This window comes from Blennius ocellaris (genome assembly GCF_963422515.1).
Source record: "Blennius ocellaris genome assembly, chromosome: 10".
NCBI lineage: Eukaryota > Metazoa > Chordata > Actinopteri > Blenniiformes > Blenniidae > Blennius > Blennius ocellaris.
The window spans coordinates 8,053,861-8,078,471 of NC_137659.1; the positions used below are offsets into that span (position 1 = coordinate 8,053,861).

The window sequence follows — 24,611 nt, forward strand, 5'->3', positions numbered from 1 at the left end:
CATCAGAAATATTACGGTATTGTACTTTCGAAGCGGAGTTAGGACTTTTACATGATTGCTTGTCCAAAGAAGCACTGCATTCTATATTTTGTGACACTTCATTTCATACATATAGGTTAAAAAAAAAATGAATCTGAAGAAGTACATTCTTGTGAAGTCACCATTAAATCCCCCAACATTGAACTTGCTACATCTCAAGACACATCCCTCTCCTACAAGGGGTCTTTCTTCCTTTCTCTTCTTTAAGAAAGCGAAACCTTGAAGTGGCTGAAAAGCAGCCCTAAAGAGCACCAAACAGAAAAATGTCATGGCGACAGCGTGGCTCAGCTGCCCGCACAGTTTGCACTTTACCCTCGCCCTCTTGTCCTTTTGATCAAGACATTCCAAGAAATGTCCAGATCTGCGCCCTGAACAGCTGTACACCGCTCTGACATTTCTATCCCGTCTTCTGCGTGGCTCCTCACCTAAACTATGTTGGCAGGGGTCGAGAAGACGTTGCACAGAAGAAAAAAAAAAAGACGTTGCACGGGAAGCATGTGTCAAAGGCAACTTGGATCATTTTGCTACATTATGCAGAAAATGAAACAAGGAAACAAGGAAAATGTTCCTCCTCTGTGTCAATGGGGGGCGAAAGAATAGTTTTTGCAACACTACTATGCGTAAAGTAGATTGAAACTGGCTTTTTTCTTACAAACAACTGATACTGAGTGGGCCAAGACAACAAAGACAAACGGTACTACAGATTTCATTTTAGTTTTTGTCCATTATGTGATGTAGTTATCTATAATTGTTGGTTGTTAATTGATTATTTTGATGTGTGGTCTAATTGAGATCAGTTTGGGATGGACGTAGTTCTACACGCCTACTGTCGACCATGGAAACACAGAAAGTGGCTGCTTATTGCCACGTAAGATTTTGATCTGAACTCCTCTATTCAGCAATCATGTTGTAACCCTTGGTTTTGAATCTGAGGTACTGGAGCATTTTCTTTCACAGTCACTGCATCTGAAATTGTTCATCTACCACTACTTTTACCACTCGCTACTTTGAAGAGTAGCATCACTGTTACACCTCTGCCCTGTTTTAATTGACTCGGAGTACATGCAATCGCAAAAAACTGGAGCTCCAAAAAAATGGAAAGTATTTGTGTTTATAACGATATATTTCATCAAAAGATTACAATCTCAGAATATCAAGGCCCACAAATCCATATAGCTACAGGTCTTTTGAAAGTACAAGGCTTATATCTGAGACTAAAAAAGTAGATATTGCGTTGATGAGGTATTGAGTATTAGGTCCGCCGTTACATGTAGCACATTCAACCATGAATAATTCACTCCTTCCACTGGAGAAACACATGTCCTGATAAAAGACCTTTTCAGATTGCAGCCTTCAGTAGTGGGACATAGTGAAGCTTGCGTGCCATTTATGTTTCATATTCCTCAACCTTGTCTTCCTACTAGTTTAGGTAATGTGGTGCGTGGCTGCTGTTATTACAGCCTCTCGGTCGCCTTTTCACTGGATTTCAGCCTTTGTTGTGTTAATGTGAAATGATAGGCCTGACTCTGTGACTTTTGTTAAACATCCTTGTGCTGTGTGTTACTAATGACTGCATGGCTGGGTGGGTGGGAGCAATGAGTGCATTTATGTGTCGTCGTCTTTATGCCAGACAGAAGTAAATCTTTGTTTATTCACTAGTCAATGCTTTTGGGTGGGAAAAAAAAAGAAAGAAAAGTTGGTTTGGTTTATGAGTTTATGAGAACACCTATGAGAGGAGATCGTAAACACACATTTTCACTTTATTTATTTTTTAATGGACTGGCATAGCCAATGATCTCTGGCAGTCTGAGCATAATTTGAAACATCCTGGATCAAACTGGATCACCCAGAGAATATAAACTCTCATACTAGCTTAGTGTTTCAATCATGCACATTCAACATCACCTAATAAGCAAAGCTTTAGGCCCGACAAGTGAAAACACAGATTTTTTTTGCATTTTTGCTTCTGAAAAGAGTCGTGTTTACAGATAATATTTTGAAAACCATGTCTGTTTACATGGAAACAGCACTTAAAATTCTGTAGTTTTCTTGTAGGGCCACAAATGAGTGCTGTTTTTGATTACAGCATGCAAAAAAAAAGCCTTACTGGAGATTAATTCCTTGTCTTGATTAATCTGATAAAACTTTTCTTAACACAATTAACCCACCTGCAGTGCAGCGTATGTGATATTTGCTGGGTATAACATGTTTTTTGTTAACATGAACTGTTACAGCTGTTTAATAAACACGTTACCTACATATATTCTCCCTTCTTCCCTATGAGTAAAAAAATTATTCATTTGACAGCACTAGAATGTATGTATCCAAACCACCTATGTATGCATGCAGAGAACACTATAAACATTGAAGCTCCATGAAGCTCTTTCCTTGTCGTCAGACATTTGTTAAAAAATAAAAAAATAAATGTGATCTAGATGATGGTGTTGTAGATTTATTGGATAGACTGTTGAATTCAAGAGTGAACCGCTTTTCACTGCTATGAATGAATCCGTCTTTCATCACACAGCTTACTACAATGCAATGCTCTTGTGTCATAGCAACGTTTCAGCACAATGCAATTCCATCCATTTACACAGAGATAGGATGTTTTAAGCTATTTTCACAAAGTTGCCTTTTCAGTGACTCTGAATACGTAACCTGTTTCTGAGCATTGGTGTCCTTTCCCGGTGCATCGTTTCGCCGCAGATAGCAATGATCAGGTATAAAGACAGTGAGCATAGTTGCATGTTGGGCTGAGTAATTTTACCACCGAGTGCCCATTTCAAATTGAAAGCCACGTTTCACAACCAGTGTGGCCACCTGCTGTGCTCTGACCTGGTGTTTCAAACGGGCTTTGATGTTTGTGAGTTGTACCATGTTTTGATTGTCAAATAAGCCAAAATTGTTCTCATTCTCCACTGGAGACGCCACACTGCTAAGCCTTTTCATTACTGTGAACAAACACCTGGAGGATGTTGCAAAGCCGAGCAGCGCTGAAATCTTTGGATAATGATTCAAGAAGCACTTTGCAGAACTATATTAGTTGAACAAACTTTAGTGGAAAATCCAATGGATGGTATTTTAAGGTTGGCCAAACATCTATGCATCAAGCACTCATAATCGAAGCCCTTTACACGTACTGGCCTCATCTCCTTGTATCTCTATAAATCAATTTTGCCATATTCTTCTCGGTTTCTTCTTTGTCTTGTGATTGATCTCTGCAGAGCAGATCATCCTCCTCCACTGTTACACCAGCTATCTCCACATTCTCTTTCACTACATCCACATATCTTTTCTGAGATCTTCCTTTTCTGCTCCTGTCTGACAGCTCTATTCCTATATTATTATATCCAATATCTCTCTCCGCAGCACATGTCCAAACTAGCCTGGCCTCTCTCGCTTTGTCTCTAAGCTGCTCAACTCTTGCTGTCCCCCTGATCCTGCATATCACTCCCAATGAAAATCAACATACTCATCTCTCTCTCAATATTCCCTCTCTAACTCGACTTTAAGACAGTGCTACTGGAGAACTGTTGGTACCTTGACATAGCCACCTTCACTATCGTCACTTCTCCCGCATTTTCTTTTCTTTTCACATTGTTGCCTCTTAGTCACACACTATATTGTATTCTCTCTTTTCCCAACTCTTCTCTCTGTTGAAGACCTTCATCTCTCTAGGGTCTTTTCCCACCTGCTCTTTACTCTCACCATGTATTGCAGTGTCATCTGCAAACATCATTACTCTTGCAGTTTTATTATATTTGCTCAATAAACCTAGGGAGATGGACGATGTCTTTGATAGTGATGAATGCTGTGTTTCCATCAGGAGTAAATATCAACCAATCAACTCTAACCACTCATACCACGCACGGTGTGTGATGGCAAATCGTTATTTTTGGCAAATACTGGATTCGTTGTATTTCCTCAAGAAAAGACATTGTTGATGTTGATGTGTGTCTGTAGGAAGCATTCCAAGATTTCTTTTCAAAAATAGCTCTAAAATGTTTGGAAGTGTAGAAATGATGAGACGATACATCGGGCATCTATAGGAATAGTCGCGTGCCCTTGAAGTAGAGAATGAATGTATATGAGAGTGTATGTTTCCTTGAACCGCGCCTTACACCACAAGATGACCCTCTGATTGCAAGTGGAGTGATACATTTTACAACACTCCGAGCTCATTCGTAGCATTTTCATTGAGCGTCTCACTTATGGGAAGAAAACTGTCTCTGGCAGAGCTTATGAGTAAGTAAGGCCAATCAGCGAGCGAGAACACCGCTGTGCTGCAGCTGTACACAATGATGAGAAGCTATTTGCTCCTCAGGTGCTCCTAACTACCACCACCACCCCATTTACATACATTTTCAAATCAATACGATGAGAACTCTGCACTCTCACGCTTGAAGGGTTCAGGTGCCAGTGAATCAAAAGAGAAAAAAAATAAAATAAAAGCCTGCCCTCACAGTGTTGGCTTATTAAATCTGGACACCAGGCTTTGTCCACACTCTCACTTCTGCCCCTCTTGTGCTTCTTTTCACAGCTCTTTTCTCCTGTCAGTCGAAACCTAAAGGACTATGACGGATAGACCCCTATCGCAGTTCAAAGGGATTCAGCTGGGAAGATAGAACACTTGTGACCTACAATCCTCACACCTCCTCCACACACACAAACAAACACACGCACACACAAAAAATGAGGACTTTCTTACTGGGCATGCTCTGGCTGTGTCTCGGCCTGTCGCTGGACGCTGCGTCCTTGATTGGACAGAGGAGGATGGAGACGGAGGACGAAGCGGCGGGCAGAGGGGAGAGGCTGCTGAAAAGAGTGAGACGGGGCTGGATGTGGAACCAGTTTTTCCTGCAGGAGGAGTACACGGGCAGCGACTACCAGTACATTGGCAAGGTAAGCCTCCGCGCCTTCCAGTTTTTACTCACATTTTTGCTGATGACACATGTCCCAAATGGCTTTGAATTAAACACCCTTGATTAGCTGGAAAGACACTCATCATCCGTGTTTGTCCTTCTATCCTAAATTGTTGACTTTATTAATATGAATTTATGCTAAACTTAATCAGTCTTTCCCCAATTCACTCGTGACTTCTGTGCCTGCAAGCATAATCAATTAGCACTGCGGATCAGCGCTTAACAAGTGAGTTTAAAAAGTCAAGGACTGTGTACGAGCTATTACAGGCTTCATATGAGGACACAGCGGAAAAGCACACTTCTTTGGGACTCAATATGCAACGCTTAAAAACAATTCGTATTTCAAACACAATCAAGCACAATCTACATTTGTGACACAGATGAAGAGTTGAGTTCCTTTGTTAATAATTGAAACAGCTTCACTCAATTCAGTACAAAACAATAGTGTCGCTGCTCCATTTTCATCAGAGTGTTCATTTTATCCTCCTGTGTTTCACATTCGTGTGTACTTTGCAGTACTGTAAGGGAGCGGTTCCTAACTTTGGGTCCGACCTCCTTGGAGGTGTGCCAGAGATCACACTAGGGGTCTGAGGCTACTCTGAAGTTATTAAAATTCTAGAATCTGGAGCAGACCTTTCATTTTTAAGGCTCCTGCTGGGTGGCTTTGGGTCAGTCGGTGGAGCGGTTGGTGGTTTGACCCACCCCACCTGTCTTCATGCATCCTTGGGCAAGAGACTGAACCTCAAGTTATTCCCAATGGCTGTGGATGACCTTACAACTGTCACCATTGGTGTCTGAAGCAGTTAAAATGCTCTGAAGTCCATTTACCATTATGTAAGGTCAAGAAAGTGGTTGTCTGCCAGCATTTCGCTTCACTGGAATATTTTGACAAATCACAGATAGGAGATGTCTGCAGCCTTCCTATGAGAGACCCCGGTGCTGGTACTGTTAAAATAGAATAGATTAGAAACACGTTATTTATGTCAGAGTTAAATTCTTTAGGAAAAAAGCTTCATGAAAAATGAATCCAATGTAATGGAAAAACAAAGTTCAAATAAAGCAAGAAGGCAACAGGAGCCGCTTGATCTCCATTGTAGTGATTTGGAGGAAAGTGACATTGTACCGCAAAAATAAGGCCCCATTTATACAACAGTGAAAACGAGTGAAAGACACAATATTGAATCACCTTTTAGGTGGTCATTTACTCAACAGCAGGGCTCAGAGCCACTTTATTCGTTACTTTTTCAAACCTGCTCCCACTTTGGCCGATTTCACTGTGGTCATTCTGTAGCAAAAAACAGTCAATGGCTAAATGCAACGAATTACATTTATGAGGACAAACGAAGGACATTTATGTTCGATACTTTTGAAGTGTACACACACTAGGTATTAATTCATATGTAGGATATGACACAGAGAATTAATTCAGAAACACAGCTGTTGCTGACTGACTGGAGGGAAACTGCTGCCATATTGAGTGGCGCCTGTTGGTGCAAAGAAAATCTCCATTTGTCCACTGATGACAGTAATCCAACTGTGGATTGCTACATTTAATGAATCTACAGCTGCGTTTAACACTGTTAATCTGCTCATCCTCTATAGGTTGAGGAAAATCTTCTGTCACTCGTCAGACAGTGAGTCTAAAGGGCAGTTAACATTAACTCTCATCTATGTTGAATTACAGCTGCAATAGAAGAAAAACAAAAAAACAAGAAGAGATCCTTTGCCTGACAACATTAACATTAATTAGAAATATCCCTGATTGGAAATAAGCTATTGGTCTTTAATAAGATCATCACTGCCTTGGTGTGGTATCACCTGTGGCCCCAAATGCAGCTGCCGTATTCAAGATACATATAGGCTACATATTAAAGAGTTAAAAGTAGCTGTTCGTCTGCCTTTTTGGTTTCACGACCCCCCCTAAACGTAAAGTGCTGCAATGACCCCCTTTATACTGAAACACCTTGAGGATTCTGACCAGTCCTTGAAGAAAGTTCACCTTTGTTTATTTATAACCAGGTAACATGAACATGATTTTGATTATCATCTTTTTACTGCTACTACCTGGAAAGACATTGACATCACTGCATATCGAACCGGGAGAGTGAATTTGCCAAACATCAAGCTCACAGAGGATCCACACAGCAAAAGATATGTTTCTGCACTTGCTAAGTTGACATCTTATCTGTCTTTGTAATATATTGTAATACATGTTTAAATCATGGACATTATTGTTACGAGGAAGCCATCGACAAGTCCAAGAGTTTATTTACAACGTACTTGGAGACATCATCTTCGTCTAATGGTTTTTCATGGCAGCCTCTTTTATCTGACCTAAAAAAAAATTATTACTTCAGTTCTTTATATTGACCTGAAGTTGGCGTCAGTGTGTGGAATCAAGTTTGTTCGCCAAAGTCGAGCAAACCAAAAACTGAAGAACACAAATATTCCCCCTTCTGCTTGTTTAGTTTCCTTTCCTTTCCATAAGACTTTATGGGGGCAGATACACAGCGAAAACACCAAGTTGAAAAATCAAAGACACATAAGACAGGGCGCAGATATGATGAGCTGAGGTTGAGCGTAGAAGCAGCAAAATAACAAGAAGATGCGTAGGAACACAATGCACACCCAGGCTGAGGATCCAGTGCATTGGGACGGGGCAGACGATCACAGAGCAGAACAAGTACCGGGACCAACACAAATAAAGACACCGCCTGGATTTAAACCTGCGTACATACAAGCAGTGCATATACTATGCAAGTAGTATACAGTTCACAGGGGAGATTTTATCTTCCTCTCCAGGAAGGCTAGTGTCAGCGCTAACTCCCTTTAGCTTTGTCAGCACCACAGGAAAGCTGTGAAGACTTAAATAACCGCTTGTTGCCTTGTGGCTGAAAATGAGCCAAAAAATTGTTTTGATGACGTGCTATGGTATGGACTGGGGTGCAGAGAGAAACTTTTTTCAACTATTTTTGCCATTAATGTCAGCTAGCTAAGGACATGAAATAATAATGCCAGCTGCAGGTCATGAAATGTTTAAAAACTGGTGGATTTATGAAATAATGACTGATATTATAATAGGGATGCACTGATACCAATATCAGATTTGTTACTGTGTGGTGTACTTGTACTCGAGTAAATGATCTCCATACAACCCGGTAAGTATTATTACTTGATGTCCTCCCATCAGCAACGTCAGCTAGACAAGAGAGGACATTTGGAGCAGCAGTGTCGCTCATTAGTTAGGATCCAGGAGGGTTTTGCTAAACAGGATTAAAGGGTGACCAATGTGGTACCAAGCTTGCTGTATGCTAAGCACATGCTCCAGTGCACTGTTATGCCTAATTTATAGTCCAAATGATATGGAAAGGCTATGCGTCTCTATGAACTCCCTCTATCCAGCTTGTGCTTCGAAGTCACATGCATCTCCAGCAGCCTCTATTTACCCATTCAGTGCATCACCGAATGCGAGGGGAAGTACACAGACCACAAGGGCTGTGATTGATCCTTTCTACTACATCAAATCAGTATGTTGGAGAGTGATATGAAAGTAATAGATAACAATAAAACCTTTTTGAAAACATTCTTTTGAAAAAGTGATATCGGTGCATCACTATACATGTATGTGTACAAAAAGTTGTTGCTCATGAAGGCATAAAAGTTGCTAAAATGACTTTAACATTGCTGCAGGTTAGACACGCACTGATCTCCAAACTGTTTGGGCCAGTTTGTGAGAAAATCCTCAGCCTCATGTATATTTAATGTAAACCTTTGTGGGAAGGTGAACCCAGTTCCATAAAAACGTATCTGAGCAATTAACAGAAGGTTTAACATCTGGTGCGATTGTTGCGTTGCGGTGACCTGCTAAAGTGACCTGATTTCCAGTTCTCCCCGACTCTCCACCAATAGAAGATGGTATCAGCCGCAGCTAATTAATGCTAATCCATAACAACACTACTGGAATTTGGCTCTGATGGTTTTTGTGCTCCCAATAAATGTGTGAGTGAAAACACATGAACATTTCTGGAAAAAGAATCCACTAACTTAATCCCACTGCATCTTTTTGTACACTTTTAAACCATCATCTTTAATTTTATTGTCATGCTTGAGAATAATGGATTTGGTTGTGTCAATCATAAATCTTTGTATCTGCTGTGGATGAGCTCAGGAACACAAAATAGGAGTATTGTTGGGCTTTATGGTCAGTGGATGACCACAGATCTGAGAAATGATAGTCAGGGATTGGAACTGGACGAGCAGATTTGATTGAGCATGCAGATTTAAAGTGGTGATAAACCTCCACCTTACACGCTGTGTTTCCTGTTGGCTGCCCGGCAACAAACAGCAGGGAGCTAAATCAGCAACAGAATGGTGAACATATGGTGAACGTGGTGAAGCATTTAGCAGCTCCCTGGAAACCAACCCGCTACTTCAGTGGAGACATGCTGCAAGAAAAGACGGGACAAATATAGAAACCATTGATCGTATTCGAACACAATACTGGAACCAGCTGATAACAGGAATCAAAACTCTGTATTTGAACCGTGTAATGACTGGAATCGGATCCGATGCTGCTTGTACTCGGAAAAGATCTGCGTCACCCGCAGGTGCGCAAGAGACCACAGCTGATGATTCGTTTGTATATTCTTTAATATTAATGAGAATAGCTAAGGTTACACGGTAAATTATGTTTTGCCTCAATATCGAGAGGAGGTGAGAGGTGGTTCGCACAACACCAGCAACTTAATCACCAGAGACGTTTGGACCAGCAAAGTTCGCCCGATGTCGCTCATTAGTGTAACTCAATGGATCCAGGAGGAGCTGTGAGGGAAAATGAAATAAAATACAGAATGAAATGCAGTTTAAAACGGTAAAATGCACAGTATAATAATACAATATCGCACAAACATAAGATAGACAGGCACCTTAGCGGCAATCTTTGTCAGTCAGGTTTATTTCAGTGCAAGCAGTCGCTCAGTCAACAGCATCAGTACACATCAGCGATGCAACATGTGTAACAGTGCATCAGTGTGAGTGATACACTCATTAACAATGAGCTGGAGCATGTGTGTGTGTGTGTGTGTATGCTCAAAGCAAACTGTAAGGCTGTTGGAGGTGTGTATAGAGTCGGCACACCTGCTGTGTGTAGGTGGTTCGTGGTGGTTCATAGCCTTCGCAATATGTTTGCGTTTGGAGTGTAAATTCGACTTAATGGCACTTAATTAGTACTCATATCGGTGCTCAGCATCAGCAAGTAGCTAAAGGTTACTACTTGTGGTCATCCTTTAAGTGGTATAGGTGCATCTTTAGTAACAACTATTGAGAAAAAAATAACTGAATCTCCAATTAAAACTCAAGTAATTGGTGTCCTCAGTTTACAAACCGAGCGGATGTCTGTGCTGCTGTCCCAACTTTTTTGAAATGGTCTCAATTTCAACATGTATAGAAGAATATTAGGCCCACTGAAGAAGAACAATGAAATATCAGCGGTGAAAAAAGAAAATCCTCATGCATTTCGAGAGAAAGTCAGAAATCAATGTCAAGACTTTTGTTTTCATGGAGGAAAAAAGTCAAGATCCTTTATTTATTTGTTCATATTTTTAAACACTGGAAACATCCATCTCCTCTGGCCCATCTCTCATCATTTGCTCATGGATGCCAACATAATCACATTAAATCACATAATTCGGACTATATAGGGTTGCTCACTGCTTCTGAATATCAGATTTTTAGACCAGATTTGCTTGTTTAATAATACATTTCATCAAAAGCATACGAACACCTCAGGGATCAGTGCTCATGTCCCTCATACTCTGTGATAAGAAGTCAGTGAGGAGTGCTGCAGGCTGCACTGTCTCTTCAAGGTCTCAATACTGATGATAACTGCACTGTGTATATGCGCTAAAGCCTATTCTGAAGCATAGTTTCACCAGTTCATTAACTGCCTTCAATGCATTTTGTAGAAACAGTCACATGCACTGGCTATTTAGACTTTCTCTCCTAATGCATCATGAAGAAAAATAAGATCTCGACATTGAATTACGACTTTTTTGTGAAAGTGCATGAGGATTTTTTTTTTTTCTTATCTCAGAATTTCGTATTTTCTTCAGAGCCCTAATGCTCTTCCATAGAAAAAGTGCTTCTTCGAGTTCAATGAAAATGCTTATTTAAAGACTTCATGGAACTCATCAGTTCAAAACATCAACAACCTTTTATTTACATTTTTACGAAACGTCAAAAAGTCAACCTTTTTGATGTTCTTTTTCGGAAATTGTACATAGTTTATATTTAAAGCTTGTCCCACTCATGTAAGCTGCCCTTGAAGGCTTGAACTTCCCGACGATGGATGGTGTGGAAACCTGCATTTTTCCGGAGTGAGAAGTGCGCATCTGAGTTGTTGTGAAAGCACAGCTGTTGTTTGGCTCTGTTTCCTCCGACGGTCACCGAGAGAAGCTTTCACAACACAAATAATGGCATCTTTAAAATGGTTACAGTGTGATATTTTCGCTCTCCCACACTGTAAACACCCGAGTTGGCACATTCGGAACACAGAGGCAGAAGAGGCTGACAGCAGGGAAAATGGCAGGCTCGGCACAATGACAGAATGTGCGAACTAAGTGAAGTGAATACATCAGGAGCGTGTCGGCTTCTTTGGCGCCTCGCATGCTGAGAGACATCTGCACATATGTAATGACTCATACAGTAGATGGGTTATTACCGGGAACGCCCCGTTTATATCCGGCTCTGGCGTCGTCTCTTGATGTACTTGCTAGATCCAAAGAGCCGCTGCAGAACAACAATAAAGAGAAATCCTGTTGTTTTGAGTGGCAGGGAGGTGTACAGGAAGAGAAGTTGTACAACAACTAAATAATGCTTATTAGGCTCATTGGTGAATTCTCAATTGGCTTGACTGAGGCTCTGTTCATACAATGACTTCAAGTGAAATTGGAAAAAAATCTGTTGTGTTTTGTTTGAAAGCCGTTGAAAATGGCTTTCAAGGCGGAACTTTTTTCCAAAAATGCTCTGACTTCATCTCCGTGGAAATGAGAGAAAATGCTCCTTTTCTGAAACGCTTCTACTTGCGTGAGAAGATGGACAATAGCAAGCACGTTTGTATTCAGAGTGTCATGACTCCCAGTCCATATTTTCCTGGATCCTTTTCTCTGGATCATTGACTGTAATAACAATCCGACTTGTTCATCTGTTCATAACTATTATTTATAGCGTATTGTTCTGTTTTTAGAACAATGCTCTGTAAACGTGACACTTTTCTGAAACAAAGATACAAAAATGATGCCTTCAGAGTTGAAATATTGTATAAATGGAGCCTTTGTATATCTTTATCAAGAAGCATTAAAGCCTCCATAGATTTCCACATGTACGTTTCCTCTAAGGCAATTCCAGAGGCATGTCCAGATGAGATTTGTGCTTTTTTTTTGTAGTTTTTTTCTCAGTAAACACATTTCATTTCATTTTGAAGGCCCTTTTAGGGGACTCCAAGTATAAAAGGGTTAGAATTTCTGAAAGGATCTGCACTTTGTCAAAATCCACTCATCATTTCTATTAAGTAGTATATTTGGATCGAAGTACTTTCATTTGTATTCTGCATGACTATTTTCAAAAACACAAGTTGCTACTGAGGACGATACCTGCTAATACTGCACCTTGTCTTCACCACTTTGCCATGCAGTTTGGCAGAGATTTAATTTCTGTGTTTTACTTTGCTGATTGTGACATTTGAGTGTCATCCTGCTATTAGATGGCTGTTAGGAAGAAAGGACTGAGAACTGTTTGGTAACAAATGAGTACTACACACGTAAAATATTTATTTCCTCAGAGCCACTGCAGATAGGCCATTCACTCATAAGAAGAAATCAAACATGCTGTTTGCTCGCGAGTCAAATCTCAATCAGAAAGAATAAATGCACACGGACAGACTCATCAGTGTCTTTGGGGGATTTATATGTACAACATGCGCCAAATACATGTTGTATACAAAAAAGAAAATCCACACTGCGTGTACTCGTAGAAATCTTTTGATTGACATATTCATTTTAAAATTGTGCCAATAAGCATGTTGTATTATTTATATTATACTTTTTATAAACCCGTGTATCTCCAAATCACTGAGTGTACATTTACAAGAGAAAATGTTACTGTTTTTATTTTTATTTATTTTTATTTTACCCCATTGCGATATTGTGCGTCTTGATGCTTGCGTCTGAGGATTTCTAGGCTCATGAGTGTCGCTGTGCAGCCAATTTTAATACAACTAAGGCCTGCTGACAGTGTTTCAAATGAAAATGCATCGTTTTGCGTTTTTGTTTTGGAGAACATCACACTAGTTTTACAAAAGTTGAATTTTCACACGTTTCCATGGCGACAGAGTTGGCGCATTTTCAATTGCTCCAAACGCCGTTGTTGGGTAAATGGACACCGAACTCACAATTAACATTTTCAGTTTTCACTTGGGGCCTAAAAATGCATTTGTACCTTTTATGTAAAATATATTTTTAGATTTGTTGCATTCATGTGTATGTGTGCATTGAAAACTACATCTTCAAATACATATAATTCTAAATCAACATGTTTGTGAATCATTCTGCGTTGCATTTATTCTCTTTGAAGGAGTTTGTTGCTGAATTACGTCTCGCCTGATAAAGTGCACCAAGTTGCCGTACCTTGTGCACAGAGCGTGGGGGTTACGCGGGGATTTGCTATCAAACGGATGCTGTGTTTAATATCGAGAGGAGATTCTCACTCGTGGGCCTATTAGTGAAGTTAGCACACAGTGTGGCGTGATGATAGTTGCAGCTCCGCTGTTTGATCAGTCGCCAGATGCCGGGAGGTATTGTGCTGCTCTGTATGAAGCCCGCTGTCTGACAGCACACAAAAAACAAAGTGAGCTTTGAAACAAACAAGAGTTTTTGCCTGCGATTGAGGTAAACTCGAAGAGAGGCGAGGTAGAGTCAGTAGACTTTTCCTCCCCGCTGGGGTGCTGCCTCCCCTGCGGGGGGGGGGTCTGCTGGGTGCTTCTGATATGGTTTAGCGACAGCAGTACGGTTTACTCACAGATTAACGGGGGGGGGGGGGGGGGGTTACAGAGGGATCGATACTGTTAGGCAAACATTCTCTTCTGTGTTTACCTCCCCCTCTGATACCGAATTAAGGTGGGATCTGATGTCGGGTTTGCTACCAAACTGTGATCAGGTTGATTAATATTCAGTTGCACAGCTGCTTGGGTGAACGACCCTCAGATGTGCTCTGCTTGACATCATCCATGCAAGAAGAGTAAACAACACTCAGTTAAGTTCATCACTCTAAATCCAGCCCCACATCTGAGAGCCAGAATCCAGCAGTCAGAGACAGAAACACCTGAAGCCGTGTGCCGGCGGAGTTAACTCTCAGCACTTCAAGAATCGTTGGAGTGTCGTCCATTCCAGTGCTGCTTCATTGGGTTGAATTTATTACTAATCTCGTGTTAGAACCGCTCTAAATATCTAATTATTTATTTGTAGGGTCTTTCAGGACAATCGAATAAAGGTAAAGACATAATTAGAATGATTTTGGGTCCCAATTTCTGCTACAGCTTTCAGTTGCAAGATCATGATGTTTCTGTGCTCAGAGATGTGTTTTCAGCTGGTCCACCAATTCTATTCGCTGACCCATTTATAAGACGTTTCCAGTGAGAATGCATCATTTTTTTTTCCATTTTGGGAGTTTCATGTTTACAGAGTGATGTTTTGAAAACAATGTCCGTTATCACAGGAGTAACAAAAACATAAATGATGTGGTTGGCATGCCATGCTACAAGATGGTCCCGTGGATTGTTTTTGTAATGAAACCTCAAAGACATCTGCACATGCAACACTATGCTATAAACATTACCAATGGGACGACACCGACATTCATATGGACAGACGATGAAGTTGGATTGTTATTCCGGGTGACTCTAAACTATACAACAACCACGTCCCAGGAGGATATGCACTGGGAGTCACGACACTCAAACGTTGTTGTTATTATTATCCATCCACTCGCACATATGCAGAAAAAGCACTTACTACAGCTGTATTAACATTAGCAGAGTTTTCGAAAAGTTGTGTGCTCCTCCATTTCTATGGAGACAGCATTGGAGCACTTTCAAAAAGTTCCACCTCAGGAGCCATTTCAAAAACTCATGAATAAAACGACGTGGTTTATATCTCGTCCATCTCTGCCTCTGAAACACGATACGTCTGGAAGCCTCTCGCTGCGTGTGATTTTCAGTCAAATCACAAGTTGTTTTAAGGTCCAAAGGTCACCACGGAGATCTTAATGGGCTGTCTTTGTCAGCTGTCACTGTAGGGAATCGGCTAAATCTTTATTTTGTCCGCCAAGGCCATTCCCATTAACATGATGAGTGTGTAAGACTGAATGAATTCCTCCTGCTCACTTGGAGATGAAGCTTTAGTGGCTAAATCATCTCATTTGTCAGCCAGCACATCTTATTTAGTTTTCAGTGTTCTCCAGTTGTGCCACTCTTCCTCAGTTATCAGATAAATCAATCTCAAGCCACAGATATTTGATTATCAAATGGTTTGACTGGAGCCACAGCTTTTTGTGACCAAAATGGAAAGAGTTAAGGTCTTCAAATAGAGATGTAATTTAAAAGCCCACGCTTCGCGAGGTCACATTCACGATCGCCAGGTAAGTATTATTATTATTATTACGCATGGGTAAACCAAGTGCTGGAAACTGTTTACACTTGTCACAATTGACCCAGTTTAAATTAAAAAAAATAAAAAATTTCTGCAGAAATGTGGTCAGTTTGGTGTGCACCAGGGTGTTGTACCAACTTTCATATTTCCACAAACACGAAAAGTAGGTGTCGGTACATCCGCAGCAGTACGTTTCAGTCAAAGTTATGTTGGGCTTTAGATGCCTCTCACAGTCTAAATCTAATCTAAAAAAAAAAGTCTGAAAATTTCTTCGGAGTAGTGGACAACATTACATCGGCCAACATTGAGACCCGAACTGAGAATCACCCCTACGCTGTCCGGGTGATTTTGTACAAACATGCATGATCCAACAGGTATAGGAGACGTTTTCTGGACTTTCCATTGTATTTTGCCCCAGAGGTTTTCATTAAAATTGGCTTCATGTTGAGATTGTAGTCATTTTCTATAATAATTGTTCGATTTTGTGAAAATAATGACATTTTCGTCAGGTCTACAGTAAAACCTCTCATGTAGGGACACCCTAAAATTATAAAAATGACAAATTATAGGCCAAGTTGATATTGAACAAACCAAATGCCAAATATGATATGTAATAAATGTACATAACATGCAGTATGCATGTTTTAATAAGGGTTGATAGTTGACTCGGCAGAAACATGGCGGGAGAATCTCCTCTCCTCGATACTGTATTTTGCTGCCAAAATTAAAACAATAATCACATTTGCCACTTTACTATATACATTTGATTATCTTCATTTTTGCGTGCAAATAAAAAAGAGCGCTCTTTGTTTGCACTTGGTGGCTGGGCTGAAAAATCCAAGATGGTGGACATCAGGATCATGGGCATTGGAAGTTCTGCGTCGGCTTGAAATTTGCCAGGGAAACTTGTCGGTTCATCTGCATTTGGTGTGTTTACAGTTAAATACCTGTCTGCAGATGTAGTTGCGGTCCTGGCTTGTTTTCCACTCAAGATTGAGCAAAGTGGACAAAAACACGCCCATGACCAGTTTGAACTCTGGTCCAGACCAGGATTTTACACCAAGACAGCGAAAACTACCTGAGAAACAGCAGGGATTCCCAGTAAAAGTTGGGGCTCGTGCAGCGCCGTACAAATGGTGATACTGTTGTCAGCATGATGGCGACTGTGAGGAACTGTAAAAGACAGCGGTATGGTGGTGATACGGTGGCAGAGAGGTATCGGGGGACTCGCAAGATGACTCCGTAACGTTCACTCTGGAGATGAAATGCGGCGAAACGTCGGCCCGGCTTCTTCAGCTCGTGTTCGGTGAAAGCATGGAGGTACTGCAGCCCAGCGGACTGACAGATCAAATCAGACCCAACACTGCTGGGGAGGAAAGGCAGCGAGGATCAAAAGAGGACACGGAGGGAGGAGAGGAGAGGAGAGGAGAGGGAAGATAAACAGCAGCGAGGAAAGGAAGGGAAGGAACCGAAGAAGCACCGAGAAAGGTGTTGAAGGCAGGAGGTAGGACAGGTGGGACGAAAGAACAAAGGCGGAAGAGCACGGGAACAAAAAGTCAGCGGAGAGGACGGCACGGGGCGAGAGGCGGCAGAGAAAGAGAAAGGGGAGCGTGCGGGGCAGCGGAGGGAAAAGGTGAAGCGAGTCGCTGGGAGAGCGAGGGGAAAAAGTCAAAGATATGAGCCGAGTTTCGTTCACGGCAACCATTTCCGACAGCTTCCTCTCGGCTGGAGCAGAGTCTTCTGCACTGGTGCAGTAAATGTGGATGTTATTTGATGCTTCATTTGTTAAATAATAAATCAAACCGGCCCGGCGATGATGCAATGAATGAACAGCTCACATGGAACGATTGTGAGGATGGTTATAGGGAACGCTAGCTTCAATAGACCCGCACCAGCACGACCTTAAATACATGCCAACGCTCCAGAGAAGGACAAATCAGTCTTTTTCTTCCACTTTACAAAGCCATTTTCTTCCGGCAGTATTAGTCGAGCACAGTAGCAAGAAAAAGGAACCTTTTCAAACGTCCTGGGTTTTGATTTTTTTTTTTTTTTTTTTTTTTTTTTTGGGGTGGATGGAGAAACTGGCAAATCATAATTCAGAATGTTCCCTCGGAACTAAAACTATTTGGAAATAAGACATCATGATGTCCAGTGAAGTTGCGCTCGCTCATTCTGAGCATGATCCTTCATTGCAGCCATTTTGTTGTCTTTAAATAGACAAGAAACGCTTAAATTCAAATCCACCGCAGCAGAACTCCATATGTGAGTCATTGAACCGGTAAATAAAGCATCTGAGTGTTATTATATAAACATTTACTCACCGTTCAGGCTGACGTGACACTGCACGGTGGGAACCCAATCTGATCTTTTATTACTTCCGGTCCACGACACAGAGCTCTGACTTTTCTTATTTGATGCGACTGGTTTGGAGCCCCGAGTAAAACCTTGATTACGACAACAATTTAATATTTAATATAATGCATGCCGAGTTAGAAAAACAAAGAAGAGGGAAATGGACCTTGGGTTTACTTACTTTTTGAAACAGTACTTTGACATAAGAATCCCTTAAAGGCACATGGACCACATAGAACACACACACACAAAAACACACGCACACAAACACATGGCCTCAGCTGACCTGCATGTTCCATCTTTGAACAACCAGCTGTGTTAAAAACTGCCTCCTACATACAACTGCAGACCGTAGTCCTATGTAACACGCACCGCATAACCAATTTCATAACAGTACAAAAGGCTTTTGGCTCGATTGCATCTGTATTGTACTCGACCAGGGGTCTGCAACCTTTGGGATTTGTTTCCACTATATCAAATTTAACTGGATCCGCAAAACATGTTTAACATTTAAAATGAGGCAAATGTGGGCTTATAAAGTTTCATATAGTTTGGACACAAAACAAAAAACTGTGCACGTATGTTGTATTTATGAAGTTTCAGTTATTGGTCAGGATGGGAACCTTTTTCATTGCATTGTTTATGTCCCTGATTTTGGCAGTTTTATCCTTTTCCTTATCCTCTGCTTCCTCTGCTGCTGTGCATGTGCACACTTTAAAAAGTACTTTAAGCTGGTTTTTTTATTTGATCACACAGCTAAAAGCCAGTATTGTGTCATTTACTGAACAAACCCTGCTCTTCACACAAACGGAACTGAAAGCTCCTCATGAGACAAACAGAACTTGATGTTCTTCTCGTTCAGCTGAGATCAATGGCATTATCACGTCTTCCCTCCTCCGCCACGAGACTTTCCAGTTCTCCAGCATCATTCATGCGACCTCGTGTTTGTGCTCTGCGATCTGTTCAACAATGTCGTTGGTATACGGGCTCGCAAGCGAAACGAAACTTTTGCAATTTCCTAAAAATGATCCAAAATATAATTAGAAAAAAAAAAGCTGTGAGATGAGAAGAAACGTTGTGGAAACAGAAGAGCAGCGGCAGCAATGTGTTTAATTGTTTGTACTCGGCTTCTGTCACATAGTTTTCTCCGTATTTGTCCGTACACCAGAAGCAGACAGATCGAGTGTGACCCGTCCCACCACTCCGCTGATTTGCAGTGTTGCCTCGCTATATATATGTGTGTTCAGTGGAGGGGTTATCAGCAGTGAGCCAGGAAGACCCCGAGGAAAAAATTGCTTCTTTTTTCTTCTTTTTTTTTTTTTTGCCGTCTTTGAAATGTGGTGCAAGTGTGGAACGGTCTAATTAGCCCCTCGGTCTCATCAGAGTTGTGCAAAATTCAGTTGAAAGTGGTTTTGGTTTCTCCCCCAGAATCATCCATCATTCACCAAAACAGCACAAGCAGCCAAACCACATAGTAAGGTTTTATTAAAATCATTATTCACCACTGGAGGAATAATTTTAATTTGGTTTTGTGCGGTGTTCCAGGATTTGTTTCTCGCGTTGCAGTTATTGCAGCGTTTTCACGCATAACGGGAACACCTGGGAAGCAGGTGTTTAAGCCACATTTATTTCTTTATCAACACACTTCTTTTTACGACAGGATGCTTTCATTCATACAACAGTTCATCTTTGCTTTGGTTTCAACTCCTCATATCCAGGCCCCGTTTGCAACAACAATGTTTTCAAGAGAAAACGCAACATTTTTGTTTCCTTTGAAAACGGTGCTCAGAGCCACTAAAATACATCTTTTTGAAAACTGCTGCTCCGTGGGACTGGGGGGAATAACTCATCTTTTTTATAAATGCTCAGAGATTCAAAACAAAGACCATACCGCTAAAGAAAGACATCCTGCGGTTGAAGCTCGGTTGAAGCTCTTGATTCCCCATCATTAAAAAAAAACAAAGAAAAAAACTGTTTATTGCTAAAGCATGGGAATCCTTCTCTTGTTTGGAACACCCTTGTGCAGGAATAATAAAAGCAATAACATCTGTAAATGTACATAAATAATTCTGGATTTGTGTGGGGAGGGATTTGAAATGGATCCGGGAGGTCAAAGCTTAAAGTTTCTCACTTTGTCCACCCTGGACAGAAGTCTTTCTCTGGTCAAAGCAATTTTCTTTCCTTTTGTTCTGCAGACGGAAAGCCATCTTCAGTCAAGTTTCTCTCAGCGCTCTTGTCGAAATAAAAACACTTCAAAACGAGTCCTCGTAGAAGATGGAAAAAATCTCCCCGGCTCTGCCTTCCGCCATGTTTTCATCAATCCAGAATGAACCCAGTCTGTATGGGATGGTGTACAAGCATTCAGAGTTGTTGTTATATTTTGTTGTTGTTTTTTTCTTCAAACTGTGAAAATCAAACGTGGTGTGAGAATAATTCATATCAGAATTACCTGTTATTTTAGTCCATTCATTCCAGGTTCTCTGCAGGTCAGCGCACATCAGTGTATTATTTAAAAACAAACTCGCAGGGGAGAAAAAACAAGTCTGCAAATTTCACATAATGGAAATCTCTGCACAGATTTCTTCCACTTTACATTCAGGCTTTGGGGGGGTGGGGGGGGGGGGTTGTGCAGTGTTTGCATGTTGTCCCTGTGCATGCATTGGCTTCTATTGCTGCCTCTTACAATTCTGGGTTTGCAGTGGTGAGGTCACCTGGTCTGGTGCCGTATCCAACACGGTTTTGGGCGACACATTGCCTTCGTATATTGTTTGTATATAGACCATTTGGATGTAGTCGACCATTGTCCTCACATCCTCATATTTACAGACACATATCAACATACGATCAGCATCACTTAGAAAGATGGCGGCATTGAGCATAAAGGGAAGGTCAGCTAAAATATAACTGTCTCTGCTCAAACCCAAAATTTTCTGAGATTTGACCTACAATAGGACGTAAATGTGAAGAGTTATCTGTCTTTCGGTATAATTTGTACACATACAGAGTAACAGCTTGTATCAGATATTCTGTCAGTTCCTCCTTTTATTTGTTCCCCGTCTGTTTGGCACTCGGACTCTGAAATCGATGCGAACCTAATCAGAATAATAGTGAGACAGACCGCCGAGGCCGAAACCTGCAGAAATCAATGTTCGAAAAGGTGAAGAGGGGCGGAGACCTTCCGTGTGTTTGCTCAGATCACACATTTCCGTATTTGCAATGTGCAAGTCTCCTGAGCAGAGTTGAATTTTGCTGCATTTCGCAGAGTTCAATCACTGTAAGAACGTCGATGGCTCGCACAGACTGGGGACACAGAGCTGCTGCCTCTTCTTATTTTCTCTCTTCAAGGGAACAGGACTTCTGTGGGGAGAGAGATATTATGTTAAAAAGAAAATCCTTAGTAAAACTCCACCAAGCCATTTCTGCAGATTTTGATTTTTTTGGGGGGCGATGAGTCAGCAGTCTTGTTTCCCATCAAGGGTGATTGGTTTGAGCATGTAAGTCGTAAAAGAAATTATTAATCTCAATGAGGTTCTCCTGACAAAATAAAGACTAAATAAATGAAATCAATTGAGAGATCTAAAGGCCGGGAAACTGATAAACACTCACTGTTGCTGGTTGCTTGTTGTAAAGGGGGAGAATTTGATTTCCTTCGTTTACATGTATGCGCAAATGTCTCAACGTTTTAGCTGCTTGGAGCTGCTAGAAAATACAACCACTGTGCGTCCCGAGCAGGATCAGCTTCATAATCTGAGAAATAGGTTTGGTCAATGCGGTAAAAAAACGATTTTCCTCAAGGGGATTCATAAAGTACGATTAGTCATTAGCTTGTTTATGGATGTTGTTGAATATTTTGCAGAACAATCCAACTCACTGTATCTGTTCCATTTGCCAGATGTTGCGTTAAAGGAGTCTTCAGACATCGCACAGATCATTTTCACTCAGCTGAACCCGACCCTGCTAACAACTGGGCCACTTGCCTGTTAAAACTGTATTTACTTGACTCATCTTCCCTGTTGTTCTTTGTGAGACTACAACTGCTGTGCTTGAAGGCACCGGAGTAATGCAAAATTCACGAGCCGAAGAGGAAGCGATGTGTCAAAGCCAGAAGTATCACCGTCCATTTTGGATCTCACCATCGTCACTAAGCAACGGCTAATATACACCCAGCGTCTCGGTGGAGTGCGCATGTTAAAAGGTGCCGTTTAACTGAAGGGCTGAAACGGTCCGCTGTGTCCTCTCGTCTGATCTGCTTATGTTTCCTTTCAGAAATCACTCAGTTTGTAAAATCGGATGCTCGTGGTTATTAGAGGGTTTCTATTAATCCTGCAGCCAGTGAATCATCATAGAGCTGTTGGCGTTATTTGATTTTATCAGCGACGCAAATAAGACACTCATTCCTTTGCAGTGCACACGCTGTACATGGAGACAGCTGTCGTCCCTGTGAATAACAGTCACAGTCACGTTTCTGCATCTGCAGTGATAATTAGCCTCCGCGAGCATCGGCAGTCGGCTGGGGCTGGTTTGGAATAATTGTATGATATTGCTGTAGCTTTTCTAGTAAGTTGGTGACCGCCACAAGAGCAAAACTCTATATCTTTGTGCGGTACGTCTGTCAGAGTTTTGGAACGAGTTGAATGGTCATGGTCACTCCCTCGCCCACTCATGTACTGCTCTGGTTTGGATTGAAAAGCAAAATGTCTAGGCCACAATAACCGCAAATAAATCCCCACCTGCTCCTGTAGACCAAAATGTGAATTTTCATGAAAACTTTGCTCCCAAGTTCTGATGTACTTATAGAGTTGACGAGACAATTTATGGAACCGAGAAGCTGAAGGAAACTGCTTTTGTGTATTGCTGTGTCTACTGCTGTTTGGCTTCACTGCAATGTTTTTATAAGTCAGATATTACGGAAGGGGTCCGAAGCATTTTCTACAAGGCAATCTGAAGGCACTCACCTAGGAGCCACTGCTATAGAGGAAAAAGTGGGTCACAATGATCGTATGGATGGATTTCTGCTAAAGAGTAAAATTACCTTTTTTTGTGGTCACCAACAGGCAATTTTGTATTTCTGTACCCAATGGAACTGTGAAGCACTTGGGGGGAAAAAAAGAATATATTTTTAAACGTGGCATTCAATGAATGGTTGAGCACTTCAGATTAAGGACCTCGCCTCGAAAAACCAGTGGAGAATTCAGATTCTCAGTACATTCAGTGTCATATGCTAATGGGGAGTATAAAAAGCTTCATAGAAATGTTCTTGCTGTCAGTGTTTGGACGTAGTTCACACCTTCCACAGGTAGTAGCAAATATAGCAGCTGTAATGACTCGCTCCCTTACACACACACACACGCATGCACGCACACACTAAATCAAAGCCTTCACCCCAACACCTGGCCTGAAGGAGTAAAGCAGGGATGGACGGATGAAAGGTGAACAGCGAGCCACTCGAGGTCGAGAGATACAGACAAAGACAAAGAGGCGAGAAAAGAGAGAGCGGGGTTATTGCTGCGGGTGAGAAAGTAAAAAAGCTGCAGAACTCACAGTAGATCCGATAGATGTTTACTCCTCCAGGCACAAGGCAAACTCTGGCTTTCTGCTGCTCTCGCTTCATTCTCGGACGCGTTTTTCTGCCTTCACAAGATTCCTGTTTTTGTTTCTCATTCTGCAGCTCTGGCTGTGGGTCTTTCCTTTGGTGTCTCTGCCTTTACTCTTTCTTTGCTTCGGTCTTATATAAACCTGTCACAATCACCCGCTGGCCTGTCCATCTCCTCCTCCCTCCAACCACGGGGAGGTTCTTTAAAGATAGGTGGAGGAAGGACACAATGAAAATAAACCAAAGAGAATCCCTTGCTACATCTTGACTGGTCATCTTTCTACTGCAGGCATTGCCAGACTATGCCCTATGCAAATTACAATTTGGAGGTCCCCTGCCTCATCCCACTTCGACGTCATCTGAGCGCTACCATTAACCATGCTGGAGGGTCCCATACAGATGGAGCACTAGCTGTATTAATTGTAGATGTATTATTTACACCACACTTCCAAATTCAAAGCACTACACTTGACTGAACTTGTTCTGAGCCGTCTTGTTTAATGGCTTTTGCTTTGTGAGTCAGCAAAATGGAAGTAGAAGTGCAAATGTGCAATAAAACAAACAGACAAAATAAAATGAAGAACTTGAGATACATGGTATTGACACATTTTTGATGAGGTAAGAACAACTGTTCAACTGATCTTTTTTGTGAGATAATGACATAAAACAGATAAATCTGGAAATATAGTATGCGTTCAGGGATGAAAAGGCCCTCAGTCTCCACTAATTTACAGAAACAGTATTTGGCTATTACGATCACCGCTTTGCTTTAATGTTGTCAGAATTAATTTTTTTTTTTGCTTACAAGCTTTTCTTGAGGCAAAATCAGCAATGATGTTCTTCTAATCCATCTCTTGACCAGCTTTATTATTAATGCAAGTTCCTAGACCACTGATAATATGAGGCTCTCAGCCAGCAAGTAGGCTACTATGGATAAATACATTTGTGAGAGTTTTGCCACCATTTTATCTCAACATGTTTACTTTTTTTTAATTTAAAAGAAAA

At 41.3% G+C, this 24,611-nt stretch overlaps 1 protein-coding gene across 1 annotated transcript in view; it reads left to right on the plus strand.

Annotated features, from left to right (window-relative positions):
• Positions 1-4,731: 4,731 nt before the first annotated feature.
• LOC308135243 (cadherin-6-like) overlaps positions 4,732-24,611 on the plus strand; it is a gene marked incomplete at both ends in the record, with an annotated part of 68,114 nt that continues 48,234 nt past the window's right edge. The window contains one exon of the mRNA XM_080503135.1: positions 4,732-4,941. Coding sequence (XP_080359261.1) covers positions 4,732-4,941 — 210 coding nt within the window. The remainder of the gene's footprint in view (positions 4,942-24,611) is intronic.